Here is a 27,584-nt window from a genome sequence, read left to right on the forward strand (position 1 = left end):
TAAAGGCATTCTGTGTACTTAGATATGACAAGTCAGATTTATAAGGAAAGCAATAACATCATAGCTTGAAAATGTAAACATAATTGCTTTCCTGGAATACAGTAAAGTTGATGCTAAAACCAACCATGTAAGAATAACCATGAACACACACACACACACACACACACACACACACACACACACACACTACAAAGGTGAACTGTGCTATATGACCCTAAGTAATGTAATAAAGTCTCCAAAAACAACGTGTCACTATCAGGAGAAAAGATATACAGTGACTAGAACAGGCCATTGAATATAGGTCCTGAATTCTACCTAAATATACATGGAAATAATACTGCTGACATATTAAATCCTTACAAATCTGAACTCTTAAATAAATGTTGCTGGCACAGTAAGGCAGCTACTCAGACAACATAATGAAGTCAGATTTATACATCACATCATATATAAAATAAACCTTTATTCCTTTTTCATTTTACATCCCTAGTTCTTTAGACCTTTGCACTTAGCTAGAAGGCAATATTACTCTATAAGCATTTTATTCAGTCATTTATTTATTTATTTATTTATTTATCCTAGGAAGTTTTTCCTCAGTCATTAAGAAACCAAATATAAGAGGAAACAAACTCTTAAGTCTTAGCAGTACTAGGAGGAATTAGTATGTGTATTTCCGTATCAACTCACTTTAGTGGGAAAGCTTTCTAATTAGCGCTTGCTTAAAATCCACTGAAAATAAAAGAAATGACTGATGAATTTCATTCCACATATTTTTCAATTATGCATGGTAAAATATAATTGAATAATGATCAAACAAAAAAATTGGCAACACATGGCATACTTAAAGGGCTAAAATCCCTAATACATAGAGAACTCTTAAACTTCAAGAGGAAAGACAAAGACTTCGGATAGAAAAATAGAAAAGATCCTTGGGTTCTGGGGTTGATCACCTGTGAGAGACAGAGAGACAGAGAGAGAGACAGAGAGAGAGAGACAGAGACAGAGAGACAGAGAGACAGAGACAGAGACACAGAGACACAGAGACAGAGACAGACAGAGACAGAGACAGAGAGACAGAGAGATGAAAAGAAAGGAAAGATAATAAAGAAAAGCAGAAAAATTGAAAACTGAAAATCATACTAAGGCACAGGGCAAGATTTTGTAATAAAAGAAAGCAGATCTGTTTGTAAATTGAATGTGCTGACAGACATTAATACCTACCAAAATCCCAGTGAAGCAACTGATGCCTTTGAGGATTGGCCTGTCTGTTATCTGCAGCTGAGAACAATTCTAATTTACATAGTTTGGGAGTCAGGTCAATCATGATTGCTTCAGAAAACTTTAAAAAAGAATAATTGCATGTATTGGATCTTCAGGAGGTAACATAAAAGTGAAAACAAAAACAAGAATGGTTGAGGAGCATATTGTGTTTGCAGAACACTTTCCTCATTGTCAATGGCCTTAGGATGGAGAAAGGAAAGTGATGATGGAGGAGCTGGATCGAAAAGATCTCCCAGATGCTAAAATTCTAGCCTGACAAGGGAGTGTGGGGGTCAAATAAAGTGCAGCCATCTGCTTAAATGTTGACTCTCACAGATCCACACGCAGGACCTGCGCCTGGGACACAGGAAGGGAAGCAGATGTCTGACAAACTTATAAGAGAAAACATTCAACTATCTGGATCACATTTTATATGCAATAAACGGCCATGAAAATGAAATGACTTCATTATCTTTAATAATACCCTGCTTTGCTCTTTTATTTCTAGGGAGTCGCAGTGGGAGGAATGAGATTTAGTTTTCTTGGTCAAATCTTGGCCTCTGCTTTTATAATTTACTGTGTAAATTCTAATTCAAAGAAATTTAAATGATGACAAAATACCTGGCGATCAATAGAGACTTACAGAAAATGGTTAAAATGAGACAAAGAAGACAACAGTATTAGCAATGACATACTCTGAAAATAATGTACACCTATAACTTTTGTTTTGTGGTACCTATAGTAAGGGAAACAGAAATGAAATATAATGTGCAAGGGGAAGCATTATGATGTTTTTTAAATTTCATTTTAAATGAGCAAGAATTATGAGGAATCTATATCAAACCAAATGCAATATATCTGGTCTTCGATTACCAGTTTATACTGAGACAGAGCATGTCAGGTACTTTCCAGAGCCTTCTACAGACCATGGAAGCAAGCCTTCTCATGCAAGGCTCAGTGAATTTTGACATCATGCATGTTTAAAAACACATGGTGAAAGTCACAGGGTCCTGAAAGACTGCCCTAAAGACAAAATCCAATAAAACCACTAGAATGCTGTCACTGTGGTAAAAACAATTCATTTTTCTTGGAAACTATGCAGACTTTAGTTCTTATTCCATTTTATATCCGTATGATACATCCAGAAAGCAATACACTAAGGATTTTAGGGGTATTTTTGTAGATGCATAGTTTTCTTTCCGTTTATTCAAATAATCATCATCCAGTCTCTCTTTTTGTTGTTGCTGTGTGATCTTGTAAATAATAAGACTATATTTCAAAATAGACTCTATCAGACCAGAACACAGACATCCAGAGAAGTTATATACACATAATTTAGTTTACAAGAAGTGAGCAAAAAAAAAAATAATCACTTAAGAGGGAATTTTGTGTCTGATATATAGTGCATTTTTGTATATTATGATTTGAGTATGAAATGTTCCTCCAAAACTGATGTCTTGAAGATGTGTTCCCCAAAGCAATATGCAAGGGTTTTATTAGATCATTATAGCTTGGACCCAAAACATGGATAGATTCAAAGCCTGACGGTGTGGTTGGGAGGAGTAAAAACTAGTGGGCGAAGCCCCTTGCAGACAGTGGATCACAGTTCATGTGCTTCAGAGATTACCAGTATCCAAATTCACCCCCCTTCTCTCTGCTTTCTATCCACCCCATAATAATCTACCTTTTCTTCTACGATGCTCTGTGTCATCACCAGCCCAGAAACAAAGCTTGGTGATAGTGGACTGACAGTTTTGAAACTATGAGCACAACTAAGTATTTTCTCCTATAAGCTGTTCTAATCAGGCATGTTGTCAGTCCCCAAAACTTCATATTAAAGCCTTTTCTGTGTGATCTAGGTCTGATCATTTTAATGAAAACAGCAAGTATGAAATCCTGATATTCTGAGGAAAATTTGACCATAGCCAATGTGGTAGCAGTAGACATTCAGAGTTGTAAAAGGGGCAAAGAGGGGTACGGATCTGAGTCCAGAGACTTCAGACCAGTAAGCCGAGGATACAAAGTACTGTCTACTGCCCATGTGTACAACAAAATCATGAAGTGCTTAAGTAAAGTATGAGCATTTTGCCTGCTTGTACGTGTGTGCGCGCATACTTGGTGCCCACAGAGGCCAGAAGGGGGTGTTGGGTACCCTGAAGCTACACAGGCAGTTTTTGGCCTCCATGTGGGTGCTCAAAACCGAATTTATGTCCTTTGCAAAAACGGCAAGTGATTTTAACCCCTACATCATTTCTCTGGACATAAAACACTTAAAATTATTAAAATTCTACTTTATTTTTCATTAATGTTTTATCTTTAAATGTTTCATGCAATGTATTTTGTCATAATCTTTCCACTCCTCCAACTCCTCCCAAGTCCTTCCTACCCACTCAACTTCATGTTTTATCCCCACTCAAAAAAATACCTTTTAAAGATTTAATTTTACTAAGTGTTTCTCCAAGACTTCAACTTGTTGATTCTACTTCATTCTTGTACCCAGCATTTCCAGAATCACTACATACTCTCGTGATGATAAAGCCCATCCTCCTTTATCCATCTGGAGAGAAAGCCATGGCTAAAGACACAATGCAGTACTGACTGCTTTCCCCTGCTCCTCTCTCTTCTGTCCTATTCAGTCTCAGGGCTGCTTACCTGAATCACTCCCCCCAAGAATGAAACTGCCGCTGCAACCCCGATTCTCTGTAGCTCAAAGTCAGATAAGCCCAGCACACTTGAGTTGCTCTGCATGGTGATGTTCCTGCTGCTTTGAGGGACAAGCCGCTCCACAGCATTGGCTGATATCAAGGATGTCAAGGCAAAGGTACCTAAAATTGAGAATGATATTTTAAAAAAACTTCCATAGAAGCATTAAAAAGTGATTGGATTCTACCACGAATATTGAAACATCATCACGAGCCATGAGAAATACACTCTACTCCAGTGTACCCCAATCTTCTGGCTTTCATTCCATGGTGCATCTGACCTGCTGCAGTGCTCACCAAGCTAACATGTCTTTCTGACCCACACAAATTCCTAACTTTCTGCAATAGAGAGTATCTAAGGTGCAGGAGTGCTGCCTAGATTCAAGCCCAACCCTTGCACATATCAACAATGCCACCTGAAGAATATCACTCTGACTCTAAATTGCCTCATCCACTAAATGACATTAATACCCACACTTTAGACTTTGAGGAGAACAAAAGCAGAAAAGCTTGAAGACATGAAAGGCCAACTATAAATCTCTTGGCTAAAATCTTGGTAGACTGGCTCCTCCAATCTACCAAAACAATCTCTCATCTTCCAAAATGTGGCTCAAATTCCATAGTCACAACTATCTTCCCAGTTATTCCTCACCAGGCTATACACTTTCTACCTATGATTTCATAACTATGAAATCTTTATTTTCTTGAACAAAATGCCAGGACTTCCAAAATGATTAAATCCATCGTGTTGTTTAATGCTGTTAGACAGGTTTCAGTGATTATTTCCTGGGAATACTCATAGCCTGGTACAGAAGTAAGACTTTGTTTGGTATGCTCCCCTCTTCCTGATAAGAGCTCTGATGCCTTTGCTGTTGGCATAGCTTGCCTGAGAATGCAGCAGCATGGATGACAACTGCTGATTCCCACAGGAAATTTCAGCAAATGCAGATTAAAGAAGCACAGGCTGTGTTGTGCATGCAACCCCTCATTTCATCACTTAAAGATCTTACCTTGTTCCAGTTGTATGTGAGCATTTGGAGGAAGGGACTCTATGGGAAATAGGCAGCCTACCACAGACAAGATGAGGACAGCAGAACTTGCTCTCAGTGGAAACCTAATGCAGGGATTTCTTTTCTTACTAGATAGAGGGTTTGAAGAAGAGCTGTAGCATCACAATAGACTTATAACAATGTGGAGATGCGGATTCCAAGGGACTTGGCCTTAAATATATCATAGTTAGTATTTGATAGCATGTCATTAGTACCCAATAAGTACTTAACCACTAGGTAAGTCTTAGCAAGATTAATAATGTTGTTATGTTTATGTTTTGTTCTCTGAGAATTGATGGTACCCAAATACATAGAGAAAACTAAGTGTTGGTCCCTCAGTGAGGTAGGTATTCTTAATATATCACTAGGTATCAGTTGTTATAAAAAGTGTACTCATCATACAGAACTATATTAAGAATATAACTAACAGTTGGGGACAAGATTCTAACACCCAGATGGGTAACTTGAATCAGATAGGTTCCAGTTTACAGCAGAGAACCATGAAATCAAACCAGATAGTAAGTGTGAAGGCCACACCTTGAGACTTTTCACCTCTCAAAGCATAGAGCAAAATGCTTTCTACCAATGCCACATAACAGAGAACTGCAGGTATTTTTAAAATACACTATTCTTTTAGTTTAGGATTCTGTTTCCTGGGATTTAGTAGAAGATAAGAAGAAACTTAACAAGACAGAAGGAGCCATCTGAAAGGCCTGGGTAGGGGAGGGGGTGAGCCTCAGTCAGCTGCAAGACCCACTCACTGTATTGAAGTCTTTCATTAATTTCTTGAAATAGCGTCCTACAGGATTCTTCTAACTTTCCCTAAACTGATGAACATTACTTACCATTTCAAAGAATTTTCTAATTTTAAAGATGAGTAAAGACTAAATTAAGAACTAAAAAGGCATATCAAAGGTTGGACACAATGAGACATATTGTCACATATTGACTGCCTTAAACAATTCATATTCTATTGGGATCATAACCAGATTTATTTTTCTCTTTTCTAGTTCAAGGAATAAATCAGTTGGTTCTTTTCCATGACTTCCATGTGTTACATTATATTTTATTTAAAAATATATTTAAAGTTATTATAGTTTAAATTAATCCTTAACATTCAAATGTTACTAGCACATGCATCATCTTTACACTCTGACTTCAGGAAGCAATTGCTTTCAAAAGAAAATGAGCTGTTTGCTAAAGCATGCAAAAAATAATGCACCTTCACTGACTGTTCACTTTAAGTCTAGAAGATTTACTCAGCTCACTGACCTCCAGAACAGTGGCAACGCCTTTTGTTTGGAGACACTTATCTCATGATAATTTGTAAGAATAGGAAAGTAATACAATCAAAAACACAAACCGACCAAAGAAAACACAGTCCTAAATGTTATTCCTTAGGGACTCAGATCTCACACAAAATGCATAGCAATGTCTGCAGATGTTTCCATTGAGTTACATTTCATTATTGGCTGAATATTTAAGATTAAGACATCATGTTATAATAAGTAACCTCAGTAGGTGTCACATTAATGTTTGCAAGTGTTAAATTAAACACTATATACTAATTGTTTAGGTCTCACTATTATAATGGAGGAAGAGTCATCTTATTATTTAAAAAGTAACAAATAGAGTTTTAAAACTTTCACCAGGGTCATGCAGTGGTGAATAACAAGAGAGGCATGCACTTAGGTGAGGCTCACACAGACATGCAGCTCATTCTAACATCAGAATAACCCTGACTGCTCAACCTGTGCGTTCATTTCCGTGTTTTTCAGAGATGCAGCATGAGGTAGGATGAGGTATACTAATTAAAGTGTCCTGTAAAATCTAGCTAGATTTATAATTGATAGATAGGTGGATATTTGGTTTTTTCAAGGCAGGGTTTCTCCATGTAGCCTTGCCTGTCCTGGACTCACTTTGTAGGCCTCGATTTCACAAAGATACACCTGCCTCTCCCTCCCGAGTGTGAAGGTTACAGGCATGCACCACTGTACCCACCTCCAAAATATTTTTTAATATTTGAACAAATCAATTTTGTAGTTTTTGTCTTCTCTCAAATTTTACATTCTTATTCCATTGTCAGTTCAGCAAAGCGTCTATTTTCAGATTCTTTTATGACACAGAAACATGGCAAAAAAAAAAAAAAGTGTGTCTGATAAATAAACCTACCTCACTATGGTGAGAATGGCTTTTAAAAGGTAATCAAGAGCTAATGATCATCCTGAGTCCCTTTTATTGGCTATATGAGAAGCATAAGCATAGACAATAATTATTACCTGTGGCAACATGGCGTCCCATTCCAAATACAGCATAAATGATGGCTGGAAACAGAGATCCATATAAACCAAAAACTGGGTGTACGGATGAAAGAATAGCGAAGGACAGCCCTGTGGAGAAGCCCAGAGTAGTTAGGACATCTCATATCCCCAAGACACAGTACACAACGGATTTTCCCAATGGAGTGCACTGTCCCAGACTGTAATCCTTATCACAGCACTAGTAGTTATCATGGGATGAATTGTCCCCCTCATATAAGTCTTAACCCTCAACTCCTCAGAATGTGGAATACATAGTGAGAATATGATCATTACAACATTTACTTGATATGAGTTTTATTATAATAGGGATAGAGGCCAACTCAATTAGAATGGCATTATTTTAGAGAACATCTTGTGATAAGAGATAAAAGTTCACCCAAGGACCAGATGAAGACAGATTGGAGTGCTGTTTCATTTTGCCAATACTACAACAACAACCACAAAAACAAAAATCACTGGAAAAACACCAGAAATAAGGGGAGAAATATGGAACGTATTTCAGCTCTCAGAAAGTTTCAGCCCTGTTGACACCTACATTTGGGACTTTTATACTCCAAACTATAAGGCAATCTTGAGATGTTTTCAGACCCATTTGTGATACTTTGCTGTGTCAGCCATATGAAAGATATATAGTATCACTGTTTAGAAGGAGACAAAAAAAGTCAAAATCCTTGTGTTGATAGATATCAAATATCAAAAATTCATATTTCTAACCTTATGAATCTTCATAAGTTCATTGAAATTTTGTGTTTTGAGTAAGTATGGGGAGGTTACTGGGCTAAATGTAAAAGATAGTCCTTGGAATGTTTATGTAAACAGTACTTAGATAGGAGAGATAACATTCTATACTCATGATGCCTTAATTAGAACTGTATGCTCAGGACTCCGCATGTGTAATTTTAAAGAAATGTAAGCCAAAGTGGATCCACTGTATCTGGAACAGTAGCCAGTGTAGTCACATGTTGAGGAATTGAGGCTCCACACAAGTAATGCTGTCTAACTGCCTCCATTAGTCTTTCTAACTTCTAATGCCTAAGAAGGAAAATAGCCCATCAGGAACACTGACTAGTTTATAGAACACACTTGGGGCTCCTGGGCTCCAGTGCTCCTGTTCACCTCCACCAAATCTAACCCGTGTCTCTATAACAACACTCAATGTGTATATGAATTAGAAATATGTAGCCAGACAACCTAAGAGATTTAGGATTCTTATTTTACAATCAGAGGTACGATCTTCAACTTACCAAATTGCATCACTTGACAAAACATAGCACTAGTCAAACAATATCCTTTCAGTAAAGATTATTTATATAACTAAAAGTTAGCCAGTGGCAAAAGCTGACTTGTTTCTTATAAAAACCTGGAGTTTGAGAGGTGGCAGATTGATTTAAAACTCAGCATAAGAAGTGTTTGTGGGGATCCAAGATGGTGGCACTGATCATATACAGTGTCTGATCAGCAGAACAGCAATGACAGCATAGCATCTGAAGGAACAAACTGAAAGATCCAAACCACCAGTGCTGGTGTTTCCCAGGTGAGAGGGGACCACATGGTATGGAACACAAGAGTCAGCCAGCTACGGAAAAGCCCCTGGGCTTCCGCAGGCATGCTCACAGTGGGGTGCAGCACACAGTGTTCAGTGTCCCAGACTGGTCTGAGGACCACAAAACGCCAGTGTCTCTGATGAGAGGAGACACTACAGTGTGGAACAAAGGCAGATCTGACATCAGGTCACTCAGATGACCCATGAAGGAGTTCCCTGATCCCTCTGAACCCTGGAGGAAAGGGTGTCAGCCTATACCCATTCAGCTACAAGCTGCTCTCAGAAGCCAGTGAAGGACACCAGAAACTACCACCCAATTCCAGAGACAAAGTGATGCCTAAAGACCAGTGTAATAACACAAACAACAAAAGCTAAAGTACTATGTCATCTCCAGAACCCAGTTATCTCAAAGAAATCAGTCCTGGGCACTCTAACACAACTGAAACACAGAAAAATGATCTCAAATCCTTCCTTACAAAAATGATAATGGAGGAAACAAAATCTGTACAGAAATACAGGAAGATGCAGGTCAAACAGATTGAGGACATGAGAGAGGCCATGATAGAGGAAATGAATAAGTCACCAGAAGAAATTTAGAAAAGAGCAAACAGTCAGGGGAAGGAAGTCAATAAAATGATTCAAAAATCTTAAGAGGAAAATGGGGGTGGAGAGCACAGACTGAGAAAATCCTAGAAAGAGAACTTACAGAAGAAAGCAGGAACTGCAGAGGTAAGCATCACCAATAAAATACAACAGATGGAGGAAAGACTCTCAGGTGTAGAAGATACAGTGGAAGAATTTGATGCAACTGTCAAAGAAAATATTAAATCTAAAAATTCCTGACACAAAACATCCAAGAAATCAGGGACACTATGAAAAGATGAAACCCAAGAATAACAGAAATTGAGGAAAGATAATATGACCAGCTCAAAGGTCCAGAAATATTTTCAACACAATCATAGAAGAAAAATTCCCCAATATAAAGAAAGAGATGCCTATCAACACACAAGAGTCATACAGAACACCAGAGTAGACCAGATAAGAAAACCCTCCAGCCACATACTAACCAAAGCACTAAATGTACAGAAGAAAGAAAAAATATTAAAAGCAGCTAGGGAAAAAGGCCTGGGCAAATGTCCTATAAGCCATGAGAAACCACAGGTGCCAGTCCAGACTACTATACCCAGCAAAAATTTCAATAACCATAGATGGGAAAAACAAGATATTCCACAAATATAGCCCTACAGGAGATACTAGAAGAAAACTCCAACTTAAGGAGGCTAACTATACCCAGGAAAACACAGGAAACAGATCACTTCAGCAAAACAAAACTTAGACAAGCACACAAACACACTACTACAACCAACATTAAAATAAAAGGATCTAACAGTCACTGATCATTAATCTCTCTCAACATCAATGGACTCAACTCTCTAATAAAAAGACACAGACTAACAGAATGGATGCATAAACAGAACCCAACATTCTGCTGCATATAAAAAACATACCTCAACCACAAAGATAGACATTACCTGAGAGTAAAAGGCTAGAAGGTCTTCCAAGCAAATGAACACAAGAAGCAAGCTGGAGTAGCCACTCTAATATCAAATAAAATTGACTTTCAAGCAAAATTAATGAAAATAAAATTTAAACCAAGATGACATCTCAATTCTGAATAACTATGCCCCAAATACAAGGGCACCTACATTTGTAAAAGAAATATTAATAAATATCCAATGGCTGAGAAACATTTAAAGAAATGCTCATCATCTCTAGCCATCAGGGAAATGCAAATCAAAACTACTCTGAGATTAGATCTATTACCTATCAAAATGGCTAAGATCAAAAACTCAAGTGCCAGCACACGTTGGAGAGGATATGGAGAAAGGGGGACACTCCTCTATTGCTGGTGGGAGCTCCAAGTTGTACAACCACTTGGAAATCAATCTGGTACTTTCTCAGAAAACTGGGAACAGTGCTGTCTTAAGACCCAGCTACACCTCTTCTAGGCATATACCTGAAAGATCCTCCACTTTGCAACTAGGAAATTTGCTCAACTATCTTCATAACAGCCTTATTCACAATAGCCAGAACCTGGAAACAACCTAGATGTCCCTCAACCAAAGAATGGCTAAAGAAACTGTGGTACATTTACACAATGGAATACTACGTAGCTATTAAAAACAAGGAAATCTTGAAAGTTGAAGGCAGTTGGATGGAACTAGAAATGATCATCCTGAGTGAGCATGGTATATAGTCACTTATAAGTGGATATTAGCCCAACATAGATGTCCTCTGAGAGACTCCACTGGGGAGTGGGGCAGATGCTGGGAGTTGCAGCAGGACTCTGGGTGAAGGGCGGAGAATTTTATGGAAGAGTTGGGGGATGGAAGGACGGGGAAGGTCAGGAGCTTCACAAGGAGACCAGCAAGGCCAGTGGATCTGGATCCAGGGGATCCTGCTCAACCTGATGCACCAACCAAGGACAATGCATACAGAGAATCTAGACCCTCTCTGTATGAGGAGAATGAATGGACAGCTCATTCTCCACGTGGTGGTGGTGGGGAGGACAGGCAAAGAACAGGGACTGCGTTTGACGTGAACTGTGTTGCCCCTAACTTGATCACTTCCCTTTGGCAGGATGGCCTTGGGGGCACACAGAGGAAGGGGATGCAGGCTATCCTGATTAGACCTGACAGGCTGTGATCATATGGTGGAGGAGGAGGTCCCCTCCCATCAGGGGAGAGGAATAGATTGATAGGAAAGGAGGGTGGGAACTGAAAGAAAAGAGCCAGCAGGTAACAACTGGGATGGAGTTGAATAAATTACAATAAGCCAACAAAAATGTTTAAAGAGGAAGTGTTTTGAATTAACTCAGGACTCATCCTGAAGCCAGGCATGCGCTGAAGGCTAAATGTCCCCCATATCAGCCAGTACTTCTGAGGACTTTCAGTCTAAGTGACTTTAATAACTGAGATAGATAGATAGATAGATAGATAGATAGATAGATAGATAGATAGATAAGCTAAAAATCTGTGTTCCAGAGAGAGTTTGGAAGCTAGAGAAAATACAGTGGGCAATGAAGAAAGGACATAAAGATAAGGACTACACTGTGCTAAATACCACAATCCAGTTGCCTCTTCAATGATGTTCTAAGGACCTGACATGTGGGGAGGGGCGTGCCTGAGGAACATCCTCCCTCAGCAGTTAAGATGTAGGGACAACTATCCCATGAAATAGGGAGGTTCTGTGTAAATTTTCTCTCCCTCTGCCTGTCCCTGTTCATTTCCTCTCTGCCCTCTCTTTCTCCAAACCTTCTTTCACTCTCTTTTCACCATATTTCATATTGGCTCTGATTTGTAATGAGAGGAAACACATGGAAGCTCTTAATGTTGATCCAGTAAAAGATAAGCTACATGATTTGCCACCAGTCTGGGGGTGTTTTTATTTACACAGCAATTATCTTCATGTTTATTTATTACCTTTTGTTAGTGTGGGTGGGTGAAAGTTTGTTATATCTGTAAGCATGTGTCTACATGTACACATGGATATCAGAGATGGATAACAGTACTGTCTTCTTCTTCTCTTCTTCTTTTTAACTTTAATTTTTAAAACAGTATTTCACACTGGACATATGACAAAACAGAGGTAAGAAAAGCCACCATAGACACATGTAACTTCATAGAGAGACCTGCATGCCAATACATAATACTACGCATTAAAATAATTTGGGAAATGATTAAACTTTTGACAAGTAGCTAAATGTGTGTCAATATAGAAATGACTAAGTGTTTTTTGGTACCAGCACTGCTATGGAATAATTTACAACTGTTAAAATGCTTGAGTTGAAACGATTTCCATTAATCTACAGGCACAATCTGTGGTGCATTATGACACATGCAAATGAGTTTCAGCATCACATGACTGGCATGGCAATTTTATGTGAAAATACAAGAGATTAGGGTTTTTATTACTCCATGAGGTGAGATCTCTTTATCTTCCATTATGAGTTTATACACCCTATACTACGTACACATTTTTAATGAAAAGTACAAAATGATCTTATGCTGAATTCAATGAAAGTTATTAGGAAACTATTTTTCTCCAAAGAGATGCTTGATTTGGGCTTTCTCAGAGATTGCTATAGAGGTTAGATGGTAGCTACTCAACCAAGTAAAAAGAAAAGTTGGGAAACTCCCACCAGTATCCAGATGATGCCAGTGGAGAAAGGGGCAACATTCCAGATAAGTACATGTTGCAAACACATCTAAAAACAAATCAGCTCCATGGCTTGTCGTTAAGGTAGAGAATAATTTCTTCCTAACACATGTCACATAACCAAAGGCTGCAAGCTTGATGTGAGCAGAGAATGCCAGAGCCACAAAAGAAAAATAAATAAAGAAAAACAGAAAGAAAAACAAAAAAACTGGTACAAGCCCTGTATGCCACCTGAAGATAATGAGAGATGAGCTGAAGGCAGAGACTGCTATTAATATCTTACATGGAAGAGCAAGGAATTACCAGATGGAGGGATGGGGAAACAGAGATGCTAGAAGGAATCCAGGGACATGATGAGGGGGTAGATCCATAGGAACATTTTCCTGAAGAGGAGAAAAGTCCTCTGAACCTAATAATAGGCTGTCACAATCCAAGAATGAGCATTTCCTTGACACACAGGGAAAGTGAAGCAAGAGAAATAGAGGGAGGAAGCAAACACAGGGAAGAAACAAGAGGACCAATCAGGAGATGATACACTTGTGAGAGAAAGCTGGACTCCAGGACAACTATGACAGCATCACCTAGCTCAAACTAGATGGAAAGACACATGATGCACATCACAGAGTTAGGACCATCTGCAACCACATCCATGGTTAAAGGATAAGGAATTGCTTCTGCCTCTGCAAAGCCTCATCTAAGTGGAGAGAGGAATAATCAGGTGTGAGCCCAAGCACAAGTTCTAACACAGTTTCAAATAAATACCAAGCAGCCTAACTTTGTGGATGGGATGAGATGGCCAGCTCACGACAGTGTGCAAGCTTGAAAGGAGATAATAACCATAGCACTGGAGGAATGACATGTAAGAATTATGATGAACATCTGCAAGTACCACTCCTAGACTCTGCTAGATATCCAGTTAGAGAATGGAGGATTTATCGATACATAACGCATCGCATTGTAATAAAAATTACTTCATCTTAAAGTTGAAATGTCAAATGCATTCAATTTAATAGTAATAAAACACAAAGGCAAGCTAACAGTAAAATTGCTTTTAAAATTGACTTCAGGTCTCAATAAATTATTGGAAAATGACTAATAGAAATCGTGAAACTTCACCTCTGACAACTCTACCTTATGTGTGTATTGTGGGGAGGGAAAGTTCATGAATATGTGCCCGTGTGTGCGCACGTAAATGTACATGAGTGCATGTATGGGTGGAGGTCAGAAGTTGATGTCATGTGCTTTCCCAAGGTCTCTCACTCACTTTAGAGATCACTGGTTCCACTATACTGTCTGGTCAGCAAGCTGTAGGGATCCTCCTGTCTCTCTCTTGTCATTGCTTGATTTACAGACATGTGCTTTATCTTTTCACATGCATTCTGGGGACCTGAACTCAAGTTTTCATGCTTTCACAGCAAGCAATTTGCCAACGGGCTTCTCTTCCCAGAACTGACACTTCTAAATGAATGAATGCTATATTGTCACACTCATAACTGAATAACAACTATATTGAAGATGGTGGTGCAGTAGGGTGAAGTAACCCCTTCATAAAATATTTCTATAGTACAAATGAGACCATGTGTGTAATGTGATGCTTCTTTAGAGAGTGTAGTTTAATTTTCTTTTCAAAGACAGATTACATGCAGCCCTCTTACTCAAAAGAGATTAGGTTCCTAAGGATAATCTAGCTGCTCTCAGAGAGGATTAGTTAGCTTATGTGATTCAGGTGGTTAAGTATTCTCTACCAGACACTAAGGCCCTTATGAAAAGGAAGAAATAGCAAACAAGAGAAGGGCACCCTGAGCAAAATGAAGTAGCCAGTGCCTACTTAGGCCATGGCATCTTGCCACCCCCTGAGCTGGTACTTGTTTCCCACACAGTACAATCTAAGAGAAGGTGGTACCGTGTAAGAGCATCACCCAGGAGCACTTGAGGCCTTGCTGCACAGTAACCAGAGATCCCAAACCAATTCTCAGATTTGTCCATGCCACTAGCTCCCTAAACTGTAACACAGACCCTTTTCATCACAGAATCATAGACCAAATCCAGATCTTGACTTGCTCCTACCCTGAAAAGGTTTTACTTTTTTTGTTTGGCCCCACAAGCTGACACTCAGAGGATGAGCCTTTCACTCCTACTCCTAGGAGGCTGAGTTGGTCTTAAGTGGCACTCCTGGGCCTGACAGTAGCCTTAGGTCAAAGTTCTGTCCATGTACAAGCAACTGTCACCTCAAAGAGGATGAGAGTGGACTTATTCTGGAGCCAAGTGTGAGTGAGAGTGGCCTAAGAGCACAAATTTGGGTTACTCCCAATGGGTTAACAGCTCCATGAAGTTTTCACAGTCACAGAACAAAGGAAGCTATAAATCATGACACTACTCAAATACACTGGACATCAGAGAGGTGGGTTATAGCCAAGCAGAAAGAACCTCAGATGCTATCAGTGACACTTTTAGGTCCTAGGTTGGTAGAAGGTAGTGGTCTTCTAAGCTCCTACATTGGAAAGGCAAACTAGTGCACTATTTCTACATTTCAAATGCTTTGCCTAATGGTAACAAAGCAGTTAGGTCAGGAACAGAGGGAGACAGGGATTGGCTATTAAGGAGGCTAAAGATGGCCCATGACAATATGGCTCCGGGAGTGGAACAGTCCAAACTATAGTCACTGAGGTTCTGCCTGCTTAATTGGCATTGCAAAGGGTTGGCTGATGGGGCAGCTTCTCCCTGGGAACTCTCATTTGCAGTTCTGTTTCTGAGCACAGTGCCTCAGCCCAAGGATTAGAACAGAAGTTCTCGTCTACCTTCTGTATACTCCCTTCCCCTTTCCAGACTCAAAATGACACCCTCTGTGGGAGGAGAAGGTGCTCCACATCCCAGAAGGAGTCTCCTCTCTCTTCCACCATTTTGTCATGTGTTGAGAATGGTGAAAGAGTTAGAGCTACCTTAGAGTAAGTGCAACGGGTTTTCCTTGCATTTCCCACAGCGCCTTCAGATCTTATCGCTTCTGTTGTCTCTGGCTTAGCCGCAACCATGCTCTGCCACTAACTTAGCCAACTAAGTGGTTGTCATCGCTAAACACCTCTTGCACACACAACCTTTAGAGAGTCCCTCTAGAATAAGAGCAGTGAATAGGGACCTGTGTCTTAATGCCATGTGTCTACAGCAAACCAAGCCTTGGAAGCTTTTTAATAGAGACTTTGTTCCCTCTATTGGTCCAATTTTTACAACCCACCATTCAGATAGTGTTATGTTATATTATATTATGTAGACACAATTTTACTAGTCTTCATGTTCCTGAATAATAACAAGACTCTTTGGCAGGTCCCAAGGTTATATAACCTATTCAAGGCAAAAATCAGCTGAAACCAATACTCCACTACCCTTCATTAAGAAAAGATTCCCGCCCTTACAAACCAACAGCAGAATGAGATCTTCAAGGTTATAATAACAAGATCATATTCTCCTACACTTCTGAACACATTTCTGAGGAAAGAAAAAATAATAAGCCCCTTGTGGGATAGATTGTTGTCTTATACTTTTCTGTCTCTTTCCAAGAACGTAGCAAGAGGTTGTATATTGTTAAATATTTTTAGTAGAAATGAATAAAGAACCTTGGGGAAGCATAGTTTAGCACTCTTGAAAAAAATTAGGTCATGGTGGCCACTTCCAAGAATTTTTCACATACAAAGTTTAAACCCAAGCTGTGTGGGTAATGGTGAAAGTTATTTCCATCTGGCAACTAGTGTGTGGTGGTCTTAGCTTTATTATTAGCAAGCCACAGCATAGCCAGATGTCTGCTTCACACTAGCAACAGGCTTGTGGTTAAACGACATTGTAAGTGGGTCTCCCAGAGTCAATTTACACATAGTCAAGAGCCATGATTGTGTAAAAACAAATTGCTACAAGCACACATTCTTTTCTTCACAGACAAGTGTTTAACCAAAGGCCATTGGTCCTCATTAGTGGAAAGGTTATAGAAATCACATCATGTTTCTTCTGTGTTACAGCTTTCCATACCCTTGAGATCCCAATAATACCATGACCCAGAATCCTCAGGACTAATAGACCCAGGAGCTTAAATGTTAGAAATGCTATCAGACTGAAAGCTTCTCCATTCTCCCAAATCATTTTGAATTTGAAAAGACAATAGATAGACAAGTTGTGATAAGACATCCTAACAGGAAAGGAAGGAATATGGGGTCTCTAAAGGTAAATGTATAGGCTTGGGTGTCAGAGAGATCTGCACTTAAGTATTCATTCTGCTGTATAGAAACTCCATAACAGATTGTTGAAATTTTAGAAAGATCAATGTAATAGTCAATGAAGATTTATCTCATTGTATGTCATATTTTGAGCATTTGGTGAACATTAGTTATATTTCTACTGCCAGTAAGTTGCCACAAAGACAGTGGGTACCAGTTATGGGAAGGAGTTTTAAAACGTGGTTAACAGAATATGGTTGTCAAGAAAAAAGGTGAATTCAGATCATCCCCAGGTTTCTAGCATTGACTACTAGGTAGACGAGGGTAGCCTTCACTGTGACAAAAAAAAAATAGAGGAAAGGAGTGGGTTGAGGAGAGAAAATGATGTGTTCAAATTAAGTATGTCCCTGAGACACATTGAGATGGTGGTCAATGAACAAGTGGATAGTGGTGTCTAGTTTGAAGAAGAAAAAACATTGAGCTGCAAATGAACTTCTATAATGTACTAGCAGAGAAAAATACAACTGAAGGTACAAAAATGGATCAGCTTATGAAAACAATGTACAGAGAGTAAAGAAAACATGATCAAGTCTAGAGGGAGGAGAAAATTACACCACTCTGTCCTTTATTTAGAAAAAAACTGGTGTTAAAATAAATGAGGGTCCAGGTCTACAGATCAATTAGGAGGTGGCACACCCAGCATAAACAGAGCTCTATGTTCCATGGCCAGCATTGCATAAACAACTGGGTGGGCTGGAGCAGGACTGTGTTTGAGCACTTATGTAGAAGAAAGAAAGGAATCAGAAAAGCAAGGTCCTCCCAGCTACCCAATGAGTTGCCCCACCTCAGAGAAAGAAGGGAGATGGGACTCAGCGGCCGAGGCTGATAGTGCATGGGAATTGAGATGCCTGTGGAGGGAAGATAGCTCTGATGTTTTAAAAAAAAAGCTAGAAGAAGCAGGCATGGCTCTCTGTTGCACTCAAAATGAAGAGTCTGTTCATGTCTACAACTGTATTATGACTTGGGGACTGGTGAGGATAAAGAGATGCACCTAATCTGATAGCAAAGAGAGGGCAGAGCTCGGAGAAAAAGGACCAAACACAATAAACAAGGCTTTCAGTTTGCTAATACTGGTTACTGATTCTGGGACATGCTCTTTAACCATATTATTGCCCACCAAGCCTCACTCAAATCTTTTATTCTGTATTATAACTGCTAAACAGTAAGCTGTCCTTCACAGCTGCTTGGGCCAGGATTAAATCATATATCCCTTCCTTTTCTCATCCCAAAATATTCCAACAATCTGTAAGAGACCCATTGGGGAACAAGGAATGGCACAGGGAACATGGAGTCTCTCCACCAACTGAGTTATGTTCTGGCTTCAGCCACACACACTGGGCTTTAGTCAACAAAAAATATGCAGCTGTCATCATGGGTAAAGGCAGGTTGAGGGATCAGCTGAGGGAAAGTCTCAGAGCACAACTCAGGTTGTGCTTTACACATATGTGCACATGTGCACAACACACACACACACACACACACACACACACACACACACACACACACACACAGGAACGATATTGACACAGAGTGAATCCTGACAAGCTCACGTTGGAATCTGTCTTAGCAATGCCAGGACTGGGGGCAACAAACCAATGGTCCATAGCCTCAATGTCCCTACCTTATGAAAATGTAAAGTACAATAATATTTGTCCTTCTGGGTTTAATAAGATTAGAAACCATCTGTCTAACATGTGTAGCTTGTGATAGCACTAAAACATGTCATTAACAATCAGAAGAAACCGAACCAGAATAAGCAAACAAAAAAGTGCAAATAAAAAGACAGTGCGCCTCCAAGACTGTTTCTCTCTGTTCTGACCTTTGCTATGTTGGCTTCATCTTCAGGTCTGAGGGTCTTTGGAAGCCATCTATGCTCACTGTCCTTACTGTCATCAGCCCAGCATGAGGGGAGTCATCCTTCCATGAGGTCCACACATGTGGCAGTTCTCAGCTAACTTACTGAACCACATAGTTATTTTTATTGTCCTTACCATGTAAAGAAATGATAAATGACCAGTCTGCCCTGCTGTAAACCCTTTCCCTGTGTGTAGAGGGCAGCTCTCTTTCCTGAATTAGACATTGGCCAGAAGTGTGGAAATATGCCAGTCACCAAGTCTTGAGCCATAGTTAACATAAGCCAAATGGAATGAAACTGTAAGTGGGCCCAGTGCCCCAGAACACTGCAGATTAGTACCTGGGTCAACAACAGGAAGGAAGGAAGGAGATAATAAGAAGGAAAGAGAGGGAGAGAGAGAAAGAGAGAGAGAGAGAGAGAGGAGGGAAAGAAGAAAGAGAGGAAAGAGGGGGAGGATCCCACAGGCAGCCTCTCTAGGCCTAGATACTGCCTCTAGAAAAACAGGATATAATTATTTGAGATGATACCCAGACACCAGCATTTTCTAAGTCGCACCAGTCTCAATGTGGTTCCAATTGTCCCACAAAGGAGACAGTCCTACTCTAGGCACATTCAGGCCTCTGATAAAAATGGATTTTATATCTGAAGCCAGAAATAGCATCTCATTAACCTCCATGTACTGAACAAGAAAGAAGCATCCTTCCCCTAAATAAAGGGGAGTCACGGGTACCAAAAGCATCAGGGATGGATCCTTGCTGGAAAACATGGACGCCAGAACTATATAGTAAAGACTACGAAAGCCATTATACTTGGTCCTCAACTTAGTACAATTATTGCAAATCTTGTCACATTTTCAATACCTACCAAGGAAGGTCTTGGCTCTTTCATGCATATCGTTTTAAACATTTTAGGCAGAACTGTGGTAATAGTGGTCCTTTAATGCCTGGGTCATCATCCTTCTACACTGAAGAAAAATAAAGTCCCGAGTGATAAATGGAATCTGGAGCTATCATTTGGGAAGTCATGAGAATTGGGCAAAGAGTGGAGAAGGAAACGCTCCAAGATATCACCAGATCTTCTAGCTGCCACTGTTCGTGGAGAAGGGTTTCCAGCAGTAAGACAGCATGATTTAGGGAGCTGAGCTACAGCTGCATAGCTAACACTAGGATTCGGTGTCCCTGAAGCTAAGGCATGTTGGGAGAATCCCCAGACACACTGTTGATTTTTGCAGTGCAGGAAGATTAGGGAATTTCCCAGTTTCATTCTACATGCAACTGAACTCTTCTTGGGAAGGCAATGAAGTTCAGCTTCCAAACATAAGTCTTGGTGCCAGCACTGCTATTTATCCTGCATAATTATTAGGATTATTCACCTTTGTTCTGCCACCAAAAAACATTGTGGCTCAAACATCAGGTGACTCTATTGCAGCTTCGGGAATTCATGGGTGATCTAGGTGATCCTTCAGGTACAAGGCTAAGCACTCTCATGATCCCTTTCAGCAGCTTTGGTTCTTACAGGATATGTTATGCACTCTAAGTTTCCTTCCTCTCTCTGTGCTGGACTTTCCATGTCACAAACAGTCACAACACAGCAGCCACACAGGCTAGGATGTGCACAAAATATTCTGTAGGCTAGTGTTACTCCTTTTCGTTTGCCAAGCATATGGGTAATGATTGGCAACATTCACTACAGATGTCTGCTCATCTTTAAAAGGCATTCAGTCACAATATGTAGCTTACATATTTGTCAATATAACAACAAAATATAGCCAATAACAGGCTTTGTGGGCATCAGTGAATGAATACTGCCTATAATGAATAGTTCTTACCCGGTAACAGTAATAAGTAATAAAAGCTCCCAAATTTTAAAACTATTTTATAACTACAAATATTTTATTGTGGTGAAATAACAACATAAAATTGCTGCTGCTTCTGTTGTTGTTGTTGCTGTTGTTCAAAATGAACCCTTCAATGTTTATTTTTACATAGGTTAGAGGTAATTCACTCTTAAGAAATCTGGTAAAGCCTTTAATAGCTCTCCTTGCTTTTTTAAAGATAAACAACAAAAATGTATCAGGTAAAGACAACTTGATCAATATAGGAATATATTAGTCCAATTCCCAGGCCGGCAGGTCCCATGGGCATAATTTAAGAACCCAAGGCTATGTAATTTCCTTATGAATGTTTTCTTAAGGGCAGGTTCCAAGCATTTTACCATAGATGTGGGAGACGGTTTCTTGGTGGAGGAAGCAAATCTATCTATCTGTAGGGTCAGCAGGTGATGGGAACGCTGGGAGGGGTGTTCGTACATGAGTGAATGACAGTCTTAAGAACTGCCCTATCACAGTGCAATGAGGAAGAAACAGCTCCTCCTCATGGAAATGTAGACCTTGTTTTCCACATCCTCCCTCTTTTTAAGAGAAGACATTTGAATTTTTATATGAGATACCCATCTTGTTAGTGTTGGTCGGACAAAAAAAAATTAACATTATTTGACACTCCAGGACAGGCCTCACACCCAGGTATGGTCAGCCAATACAAACTGGACTTGATGAGGTGAAGAGTGAGAGAAAAGGGAAGAAGAGAGGGAGAGAGGAATGGATGGAGGGAAGGAAAAAGACACATAGAGCATGAACTTGAGGAGGAAGCATCTGGGGGAAAGTTTGGAGGAGGGGATGGATATGATCAAAATACACTATGAAATAATCACTTTTGGGGTCAAATAAAATGATCTGTAACAGATTTCTCTAGAAGGAAATAGGAAAGAGCAGGTAGAAGAACCCAAATACTCCCATTTAGTGTCTTTTCACTATCAGTGTATTTGTTACATTATTTTTAAGGCCTAAGATTTAAACTGAATTCAACATCTTTTCCTACAGTGTCAGCATGCCACAATAGGGTAACTAGCAGCTTAGGAGATGCCTTAGATCTTTCAAGCTTTACTTAAAACCTACCGCCCTGTGCTACGCAATATACAGGTTGGTAAGAATCCAAAGAAGAAAATACAGTCTTTGTTTTCAGAGTGGAAAGAACTATTATCAGAAGTTTACAATACAGTGTATTAAAGAAAGCCTATCACAGAGATATGTAAAAAGGACAAAGGGAGGAAAAGGGGGGAAGCATTCCTCCTCCCAGGAGATTGAGAGGGATTCTCACGGGAGAATGCTTTTAGTGTAGCTTTATACTGTGAGGTCTAGACTGTTAGCCATTTCATAAGATATGCTGAGCAATTAGATTTCTATTCTAGCAAAAATAGAGGGGCATTAAAGAATTATGTACATGGAAGCAATATGGTTAGACTATTTATTATTTTAACACATTTTTATTGAAAAATAAAATAATTCATATTACATCTCATTTTCTATCCCATCCCATGCATCCTCCCATTCCTCCCTCCCTCCCACTTTCACCTCAATCCCCTTCCCTATGACTGTGACCGAGGGGGACCTCCTCCCCCTGAATATGGTGCTAGGGTATCAAGTCTCTTCTTGGTAGTCCGCTATCCTTCCTCCGAGTGCCATTGGGCCTCCCCAACAAAGGGACATGGCCAAATATGGGGCACCAGAGATCCTGTGAAAGTCATAGACTATTTATTATTATAATAGTAGTAGTAGAGGGGATGGGGTGGTGGGGTTGGCGTACTGCCAAGCAGAGTGACATAAGATCTATGGAAGGAGAAAGAGATAGTAAAGAGCCACAGACAATGATTTAAGTCATTCAGCCCAATAAGAAGTAGCAAGAACATGAATCGAGGCTACTTGGTTGAAAAGATATTGTTATGGCTAAAGAAGCTCTATTTTGTGCTTTGCTTCCATGTTGGTACCCACCAGCCATTTGTCTCTGACTACAGTGCCTGGAAGGTAAGTTCCCAGTAACCTTGACTCAGTGACCCTTACCCAAAAATGAATACTTATTATATGACTGCTTTTTTTGTTGTTGTTGTTGTTTCTACAATTTGCTTATGCAGCTACCCAAAGATTGTTCTGAGTTGCCTTAGGCACTTAACTTGGAGGAACACAGCATTTTTTTTTTTACTTGCTTGCATTGAAATTAAAGGTCTTCATGTGGGTTTCCCCTTAAAAGTCCTTCCCTGTACCCCCTCCTTCACAACAGTCTCATAGTTGGCTCAGAGACTGTTCATCCTGCTTGATGGTAATCAATGAATCTTGTAATTATAATTGGATTGAATCTATGGTCTTTTCTCTAAAGTTACAAACTCCACAACAATAACTAGAGGAAAAAAAAAGCCAAGGTAAAAGAACCTGGTTACTGGCTGATGGGAGGAGGAGGAGGAGGCAGAAGGGAGGGCAAAGTTCAGAATGCCAAACAGGCCTCACTCTGAGAGAAAGCTGGGGGCAAAAGCAAGCAGGGGACTCTGGAGCCAGGTTCCTTGAGGTTAAATGTTCTCTCGCATTAATTTTCTCTGTGGCTTTCCCAGTTACTTATGCTCTCTGAATCTCTGGTGTATGTGCCAAGTGATTTCTAAACCTTCCTATCATTATTACTTACTGAAATTCTGGGGAGGATGGTGACATTCTAGTCTGTTCATCTTAGAGGAGCAAATGTTCCATTGACTGTGCTTCTGAACCAGTCCCATAGTGATAGGGTGAGCATTCTAGCATTTGCTGTGCTTTAGAGTAGTCTAGATTGGTGTGGATTACCACATGGCTCTCAGATGGCAAAGGAAGCTCCTTAGCATGGGGATGGTGGTAGAGTCCCTTATGCAGATGAGATTGTCTACAGTGCTTTCAAGAACAAGGCTAGAGTTGGAGTCTCTAAGATAGGCATGTTTGAAAACATCTCTAAGATGTATGCTAGGAAGCAGAGAAGGCAAAAATCTACAGAGGCTCATTAGGAGAGAAAGCCAGATAAATCCAAGGGATTCAAAAAAGGAAGAAAGGGGTCTATAAGAACAGCCCACATGATCTGCAGCAGAGAAGGCAGGTGCAGCATGCGTAGGTCTATAACACCTATCTCATGCTTGGGAAATCTGGAATAAAATAATTTAACACGATTGTGGTATCACTCAGGATACTTTTCATTATCTTGATTTTTAAATCCATTTCTAGAGATAGGAGAATGAAGAGTGTTTCCTGGGTAGACTTGTATCTATTTACAGGACTTATAGATTTAAAGATGTTGAATTCAGAAATTCCTTATAATTCACCTGTGTTAAGTGACTTAAGTATTGCTTTGTGAATCAGTAAAGTTAAAAAGGATATGTTTCTATGTGCATTTTGGTATAAGAGCAAACTTCATTCCTTCTTTCTTCTAATTTTCCTAAAGACTCAGGGCTGATAACAGGCAGCAACATTCAACAACAGGAAGTCTAAGTTTGCATGTCCTCCTGTGACAGCCATGTTTGCTGTGACTACTTTTCCTGTCACTTCTACTTTGACTCTGACACTTCAGGGATGAAGTTTGAATGCAGACTTCACTTGAACAGAAAGAGTCAGACTTTTCCAAAATGTCTCCTCTTACAAATAACATTGGGATTACAAAAAGTCTGATGATTTTGGCAGTATAGAGTATAAAGTGAAAAGTTGAGCATGTTGGCTTTGGACTCAAGTCCAAAAGTGACCCTACCACCTCTCAGATATGAGAGTTTGAGAAACTTACCAACTAAGCCTCCATTTTCTTCGTTCCCTGGAAAGGGAAATGTTAACTATGGGTTCTTGTAAATAGTGGGCCCCATACAACACATAGTGGGTTCATAATACTTTACCTTTGAACCCCCTTGGAATACAAGAGATTGAAAAAGAATGAGAAGTGCATTTTTTAAAGGTTCTTTGCAAGGAATTAATCTGACTTCCAATAGGAAGAACACTGACACTCTTCCCAGCAGTGTGACTGTTCCTTCACAGATGTGCCATTAACAGAGGCACTGGTGCTTTTCATCAGCTTACCAGTGGACTTCTCCCTGATCAATGGAACACGTGACTCATTAGCCAAGGTCCCTCAAAAGCTAAACCAAGCTACTACCAAAGGCTTACATACAAGCCATAGCCTAATGATGCCCCAGGGGAACTGTATTACCACCCCAAATGTTCTTGGTCCTTGGGTGTTTTCAAAAATAGAAAGACAAGTACTGATAAAAAATCATCATTACTCCTCTTTTATTTTACATGCTATAACAGCAAAATGATTTTTGAGACATGGTGAAGCTATCCAGTCAGGGAGAGAAAACCTGCTTAAGTTCATCACCTAAATTTTCAAATGACATAAGTGGCATTTCATCTGGAATTTAAAGTCAAATAAAAGAAAGGATGGAAATGCCCTGACCTGCTATTAACTTTGCGTTTTTTAAAGATTACTGTGCTTTGCTATTGGCAAAATGGCCATTAAAAATACAACGCTGAGTTAAGCAGTAAAACTGGATCCCACAAGCATGACAGTAGAGTGGATCTTAAAACCCCTGTGCAGATGTTCCTAATCAGACTGAAAACACAAATACACAAGCCAGTTTGTTCCAGATACAGAATAATTTCATTAAGAGCATACTTGTAATTGAACAGAATAAATAATAGCTAAAGCCAAGGAGGTAGTGAGACTGCTGGAAATATAATCACAAGGAGTCTTTGCCAAGAAAACTGCTCCAAAGTTTTTAAAGCTGGGGAGTTAAGAAGTCAGTTCCCTTCCTGGCTACAGGTAGAAATTATTACCTGAATTAGCCAAAACCTGTGCGAACATACCTTTAGGAAAAGCATGAGTGCACACACACAAGCGGGTGCACACACACACACACACACACACACACACACACACACACTCACATGCACACATACACTCACATGCATGCACGTGTACACAGGCACACACACACAACTGTGCACTTATTAATTCAGAATGTCATTTTTGAATCTGCTCTGGGAATGTTAGAAATCTGATTTACCATGTTACGTTTTTCACTGAGACACAAATGCTGTAGGAAATGCACTGCAGACGTAAACACCCACATGCAGTCCGCTCAAGCTCTGAGGGCACATGAGTCTCTCTGCAAATAGTGAGCTTGGCAATAAGCCTCCTTTATGTACAAAAAGCTTTGTTCTGTGCTTATAGCAAGTCTCAAGGCTACAGCAGGTAACTGTGTGCTGCTAATTAGGCTCAAAGGCAATTGTATTCAAAACAGGAAATATTTTATAGCTTGATCCGATGAAGGTAGAAAATTATGTCAGCACAGCTGAGTTATAAGAGCTCATTTCCCCACAACTACTGATCTTTTACCCTGAACCATTATGAACTTTAACATTGCAAAATATGTAATTCCATTCAAGGGCTGGTGCTTAAATGCTTAATTTCTAGCCGGGGGAAAGAAAGCCAAGTAATTTTAAAAGCAATTAGGAAAATCTTACACAGAAACATCTCTGCTTATTTTCCTAACATTAATATCCATTTTATTAAACATCTGCTTCATTAGCTAGACTGTCACCCCTAGATCATAATTTCCATCCAAGAAGCAAAGTAACATCCATTCTGCATGAAACTGGAAACCCAAATGCACACTTACCTTGTGTCACCTGTTGAACTGCCAACATTACCCCAGACACAGTGTCTGGAAGCAGGTTCTCCCTCAGATTGTACTGTGGTGCCCATTCCAAAATAGGTAGGCGCCTTTTACACCACTGTTTAATGTCTTCACAGTGGGGGGTGTGCATCTTGCCCCACAGCACACTTTTCTTTTTCCTCTTTGCTCCCGTCATTTTTCAGATTCCCTCCTGTAGTCAACGTCTTCAGACAAGGGAGAGAAAAAAAAAGTCGTTGGAGAACACCTCCTTTCAATGCCAGGCTCCAAGTCGTCTGTGGTTTACAATGTCAAAACTATCCAGAAAATAAATAAGTGGGAGAGGGAGAGAGGAGACAGGGGAAAGGAGGGAGAGAGAGAGAGAGAGAGAGAGAGAGAGAGAGAGAGAGAGAGAGAGAGAGAGAGAGATGCAGCTGAGCTATATGCCTGACTATTGTTCAGCTAATTATTCTAGATAAAAATTATAGACCCAAACCTTGAATTCTTATCTGAGTAAGGAATGGTTCCTATTAATGTAATACTTTTCTGATCTTGGAAAAGTAATGGACTCAGTGGTGAGATAGTTACAGCTCCCTTGCCAGTAATTCCCTTTATATTCACTCTCGTCTTATGTTTTTGGCCGCATTCCCAATGGTTAATGAGGTAGTTCTGGGCGTGTGTTGGAAGTGGGCTGGACTATGCTAATGAAACCAGGAAGCATCCAGCCATCCCGGTGTGCTAAGTCATGACTGTCAGAGGGATCTGCTGTACAGAATATGCTCAGAGACTTCAGCCTCACTCCTTTGTGAGGGATGTATTTTCAACATGACTAAAAATTGCTAAATTTCATACAATTCAGAAACATGATAGGGGACTG

The 27,584-nt window shown here is 39.8% G+C and overlaps 1 protein-coding gene across 2 annotated transcripts in view; it reads right to left on the reverse strand.

Annotated features, from left to right (window-relative positions):
• Slc26a7 (solute carrier family 26 member 7) overlaps positions 1-27,347 on the reverse strand; it is a 101,153-nt gene extending 73,806 nt beyond the window's left edge. For both annotated transcript variants that reach the window (XM_051160516.1, XM_051160520.1), the window contains exons 1-4: positions 27,204-27,347; positions 26,714-26,934; positions 7,291-7,401; positions 3,913-4,085 (exon numbers count right to left, since the gene is read on the reverse strand). In XM_051160516.1, coding sequence (XP_051016473.1) covers positions 3,913-4,085; positions 7,291-7,401; positions 26,714-26,906 — 477 coding nt within the window. In that variant the 5' untranslated portion in view covers positions 26,907-26,934; positions 27,204-27,347. The remainder of the gene's footprint in view (positions 1-3,912; positions 4,086-7,290; positions 7,402-26,713; positions 26,935-27,203) is intronic.
• Between the last annotated feature and the right edge of the window lie 237 nt (positions 27,348-27,584).

The sequence above is a fragment of the Acomys russatus genome, chromosome 2, assembly GCF_903995435.1.
Source record: "Acomys russatus chromosome 2, mAcoRus1.1, whole genome shotgun sequence".
NCBI classification, from domain to species: domain Eukaryota; kingdom Metazoa; phylum Chordata; class Mammalia; order Rodentia; family Muridae; genus Acomys; species Acomys russatus.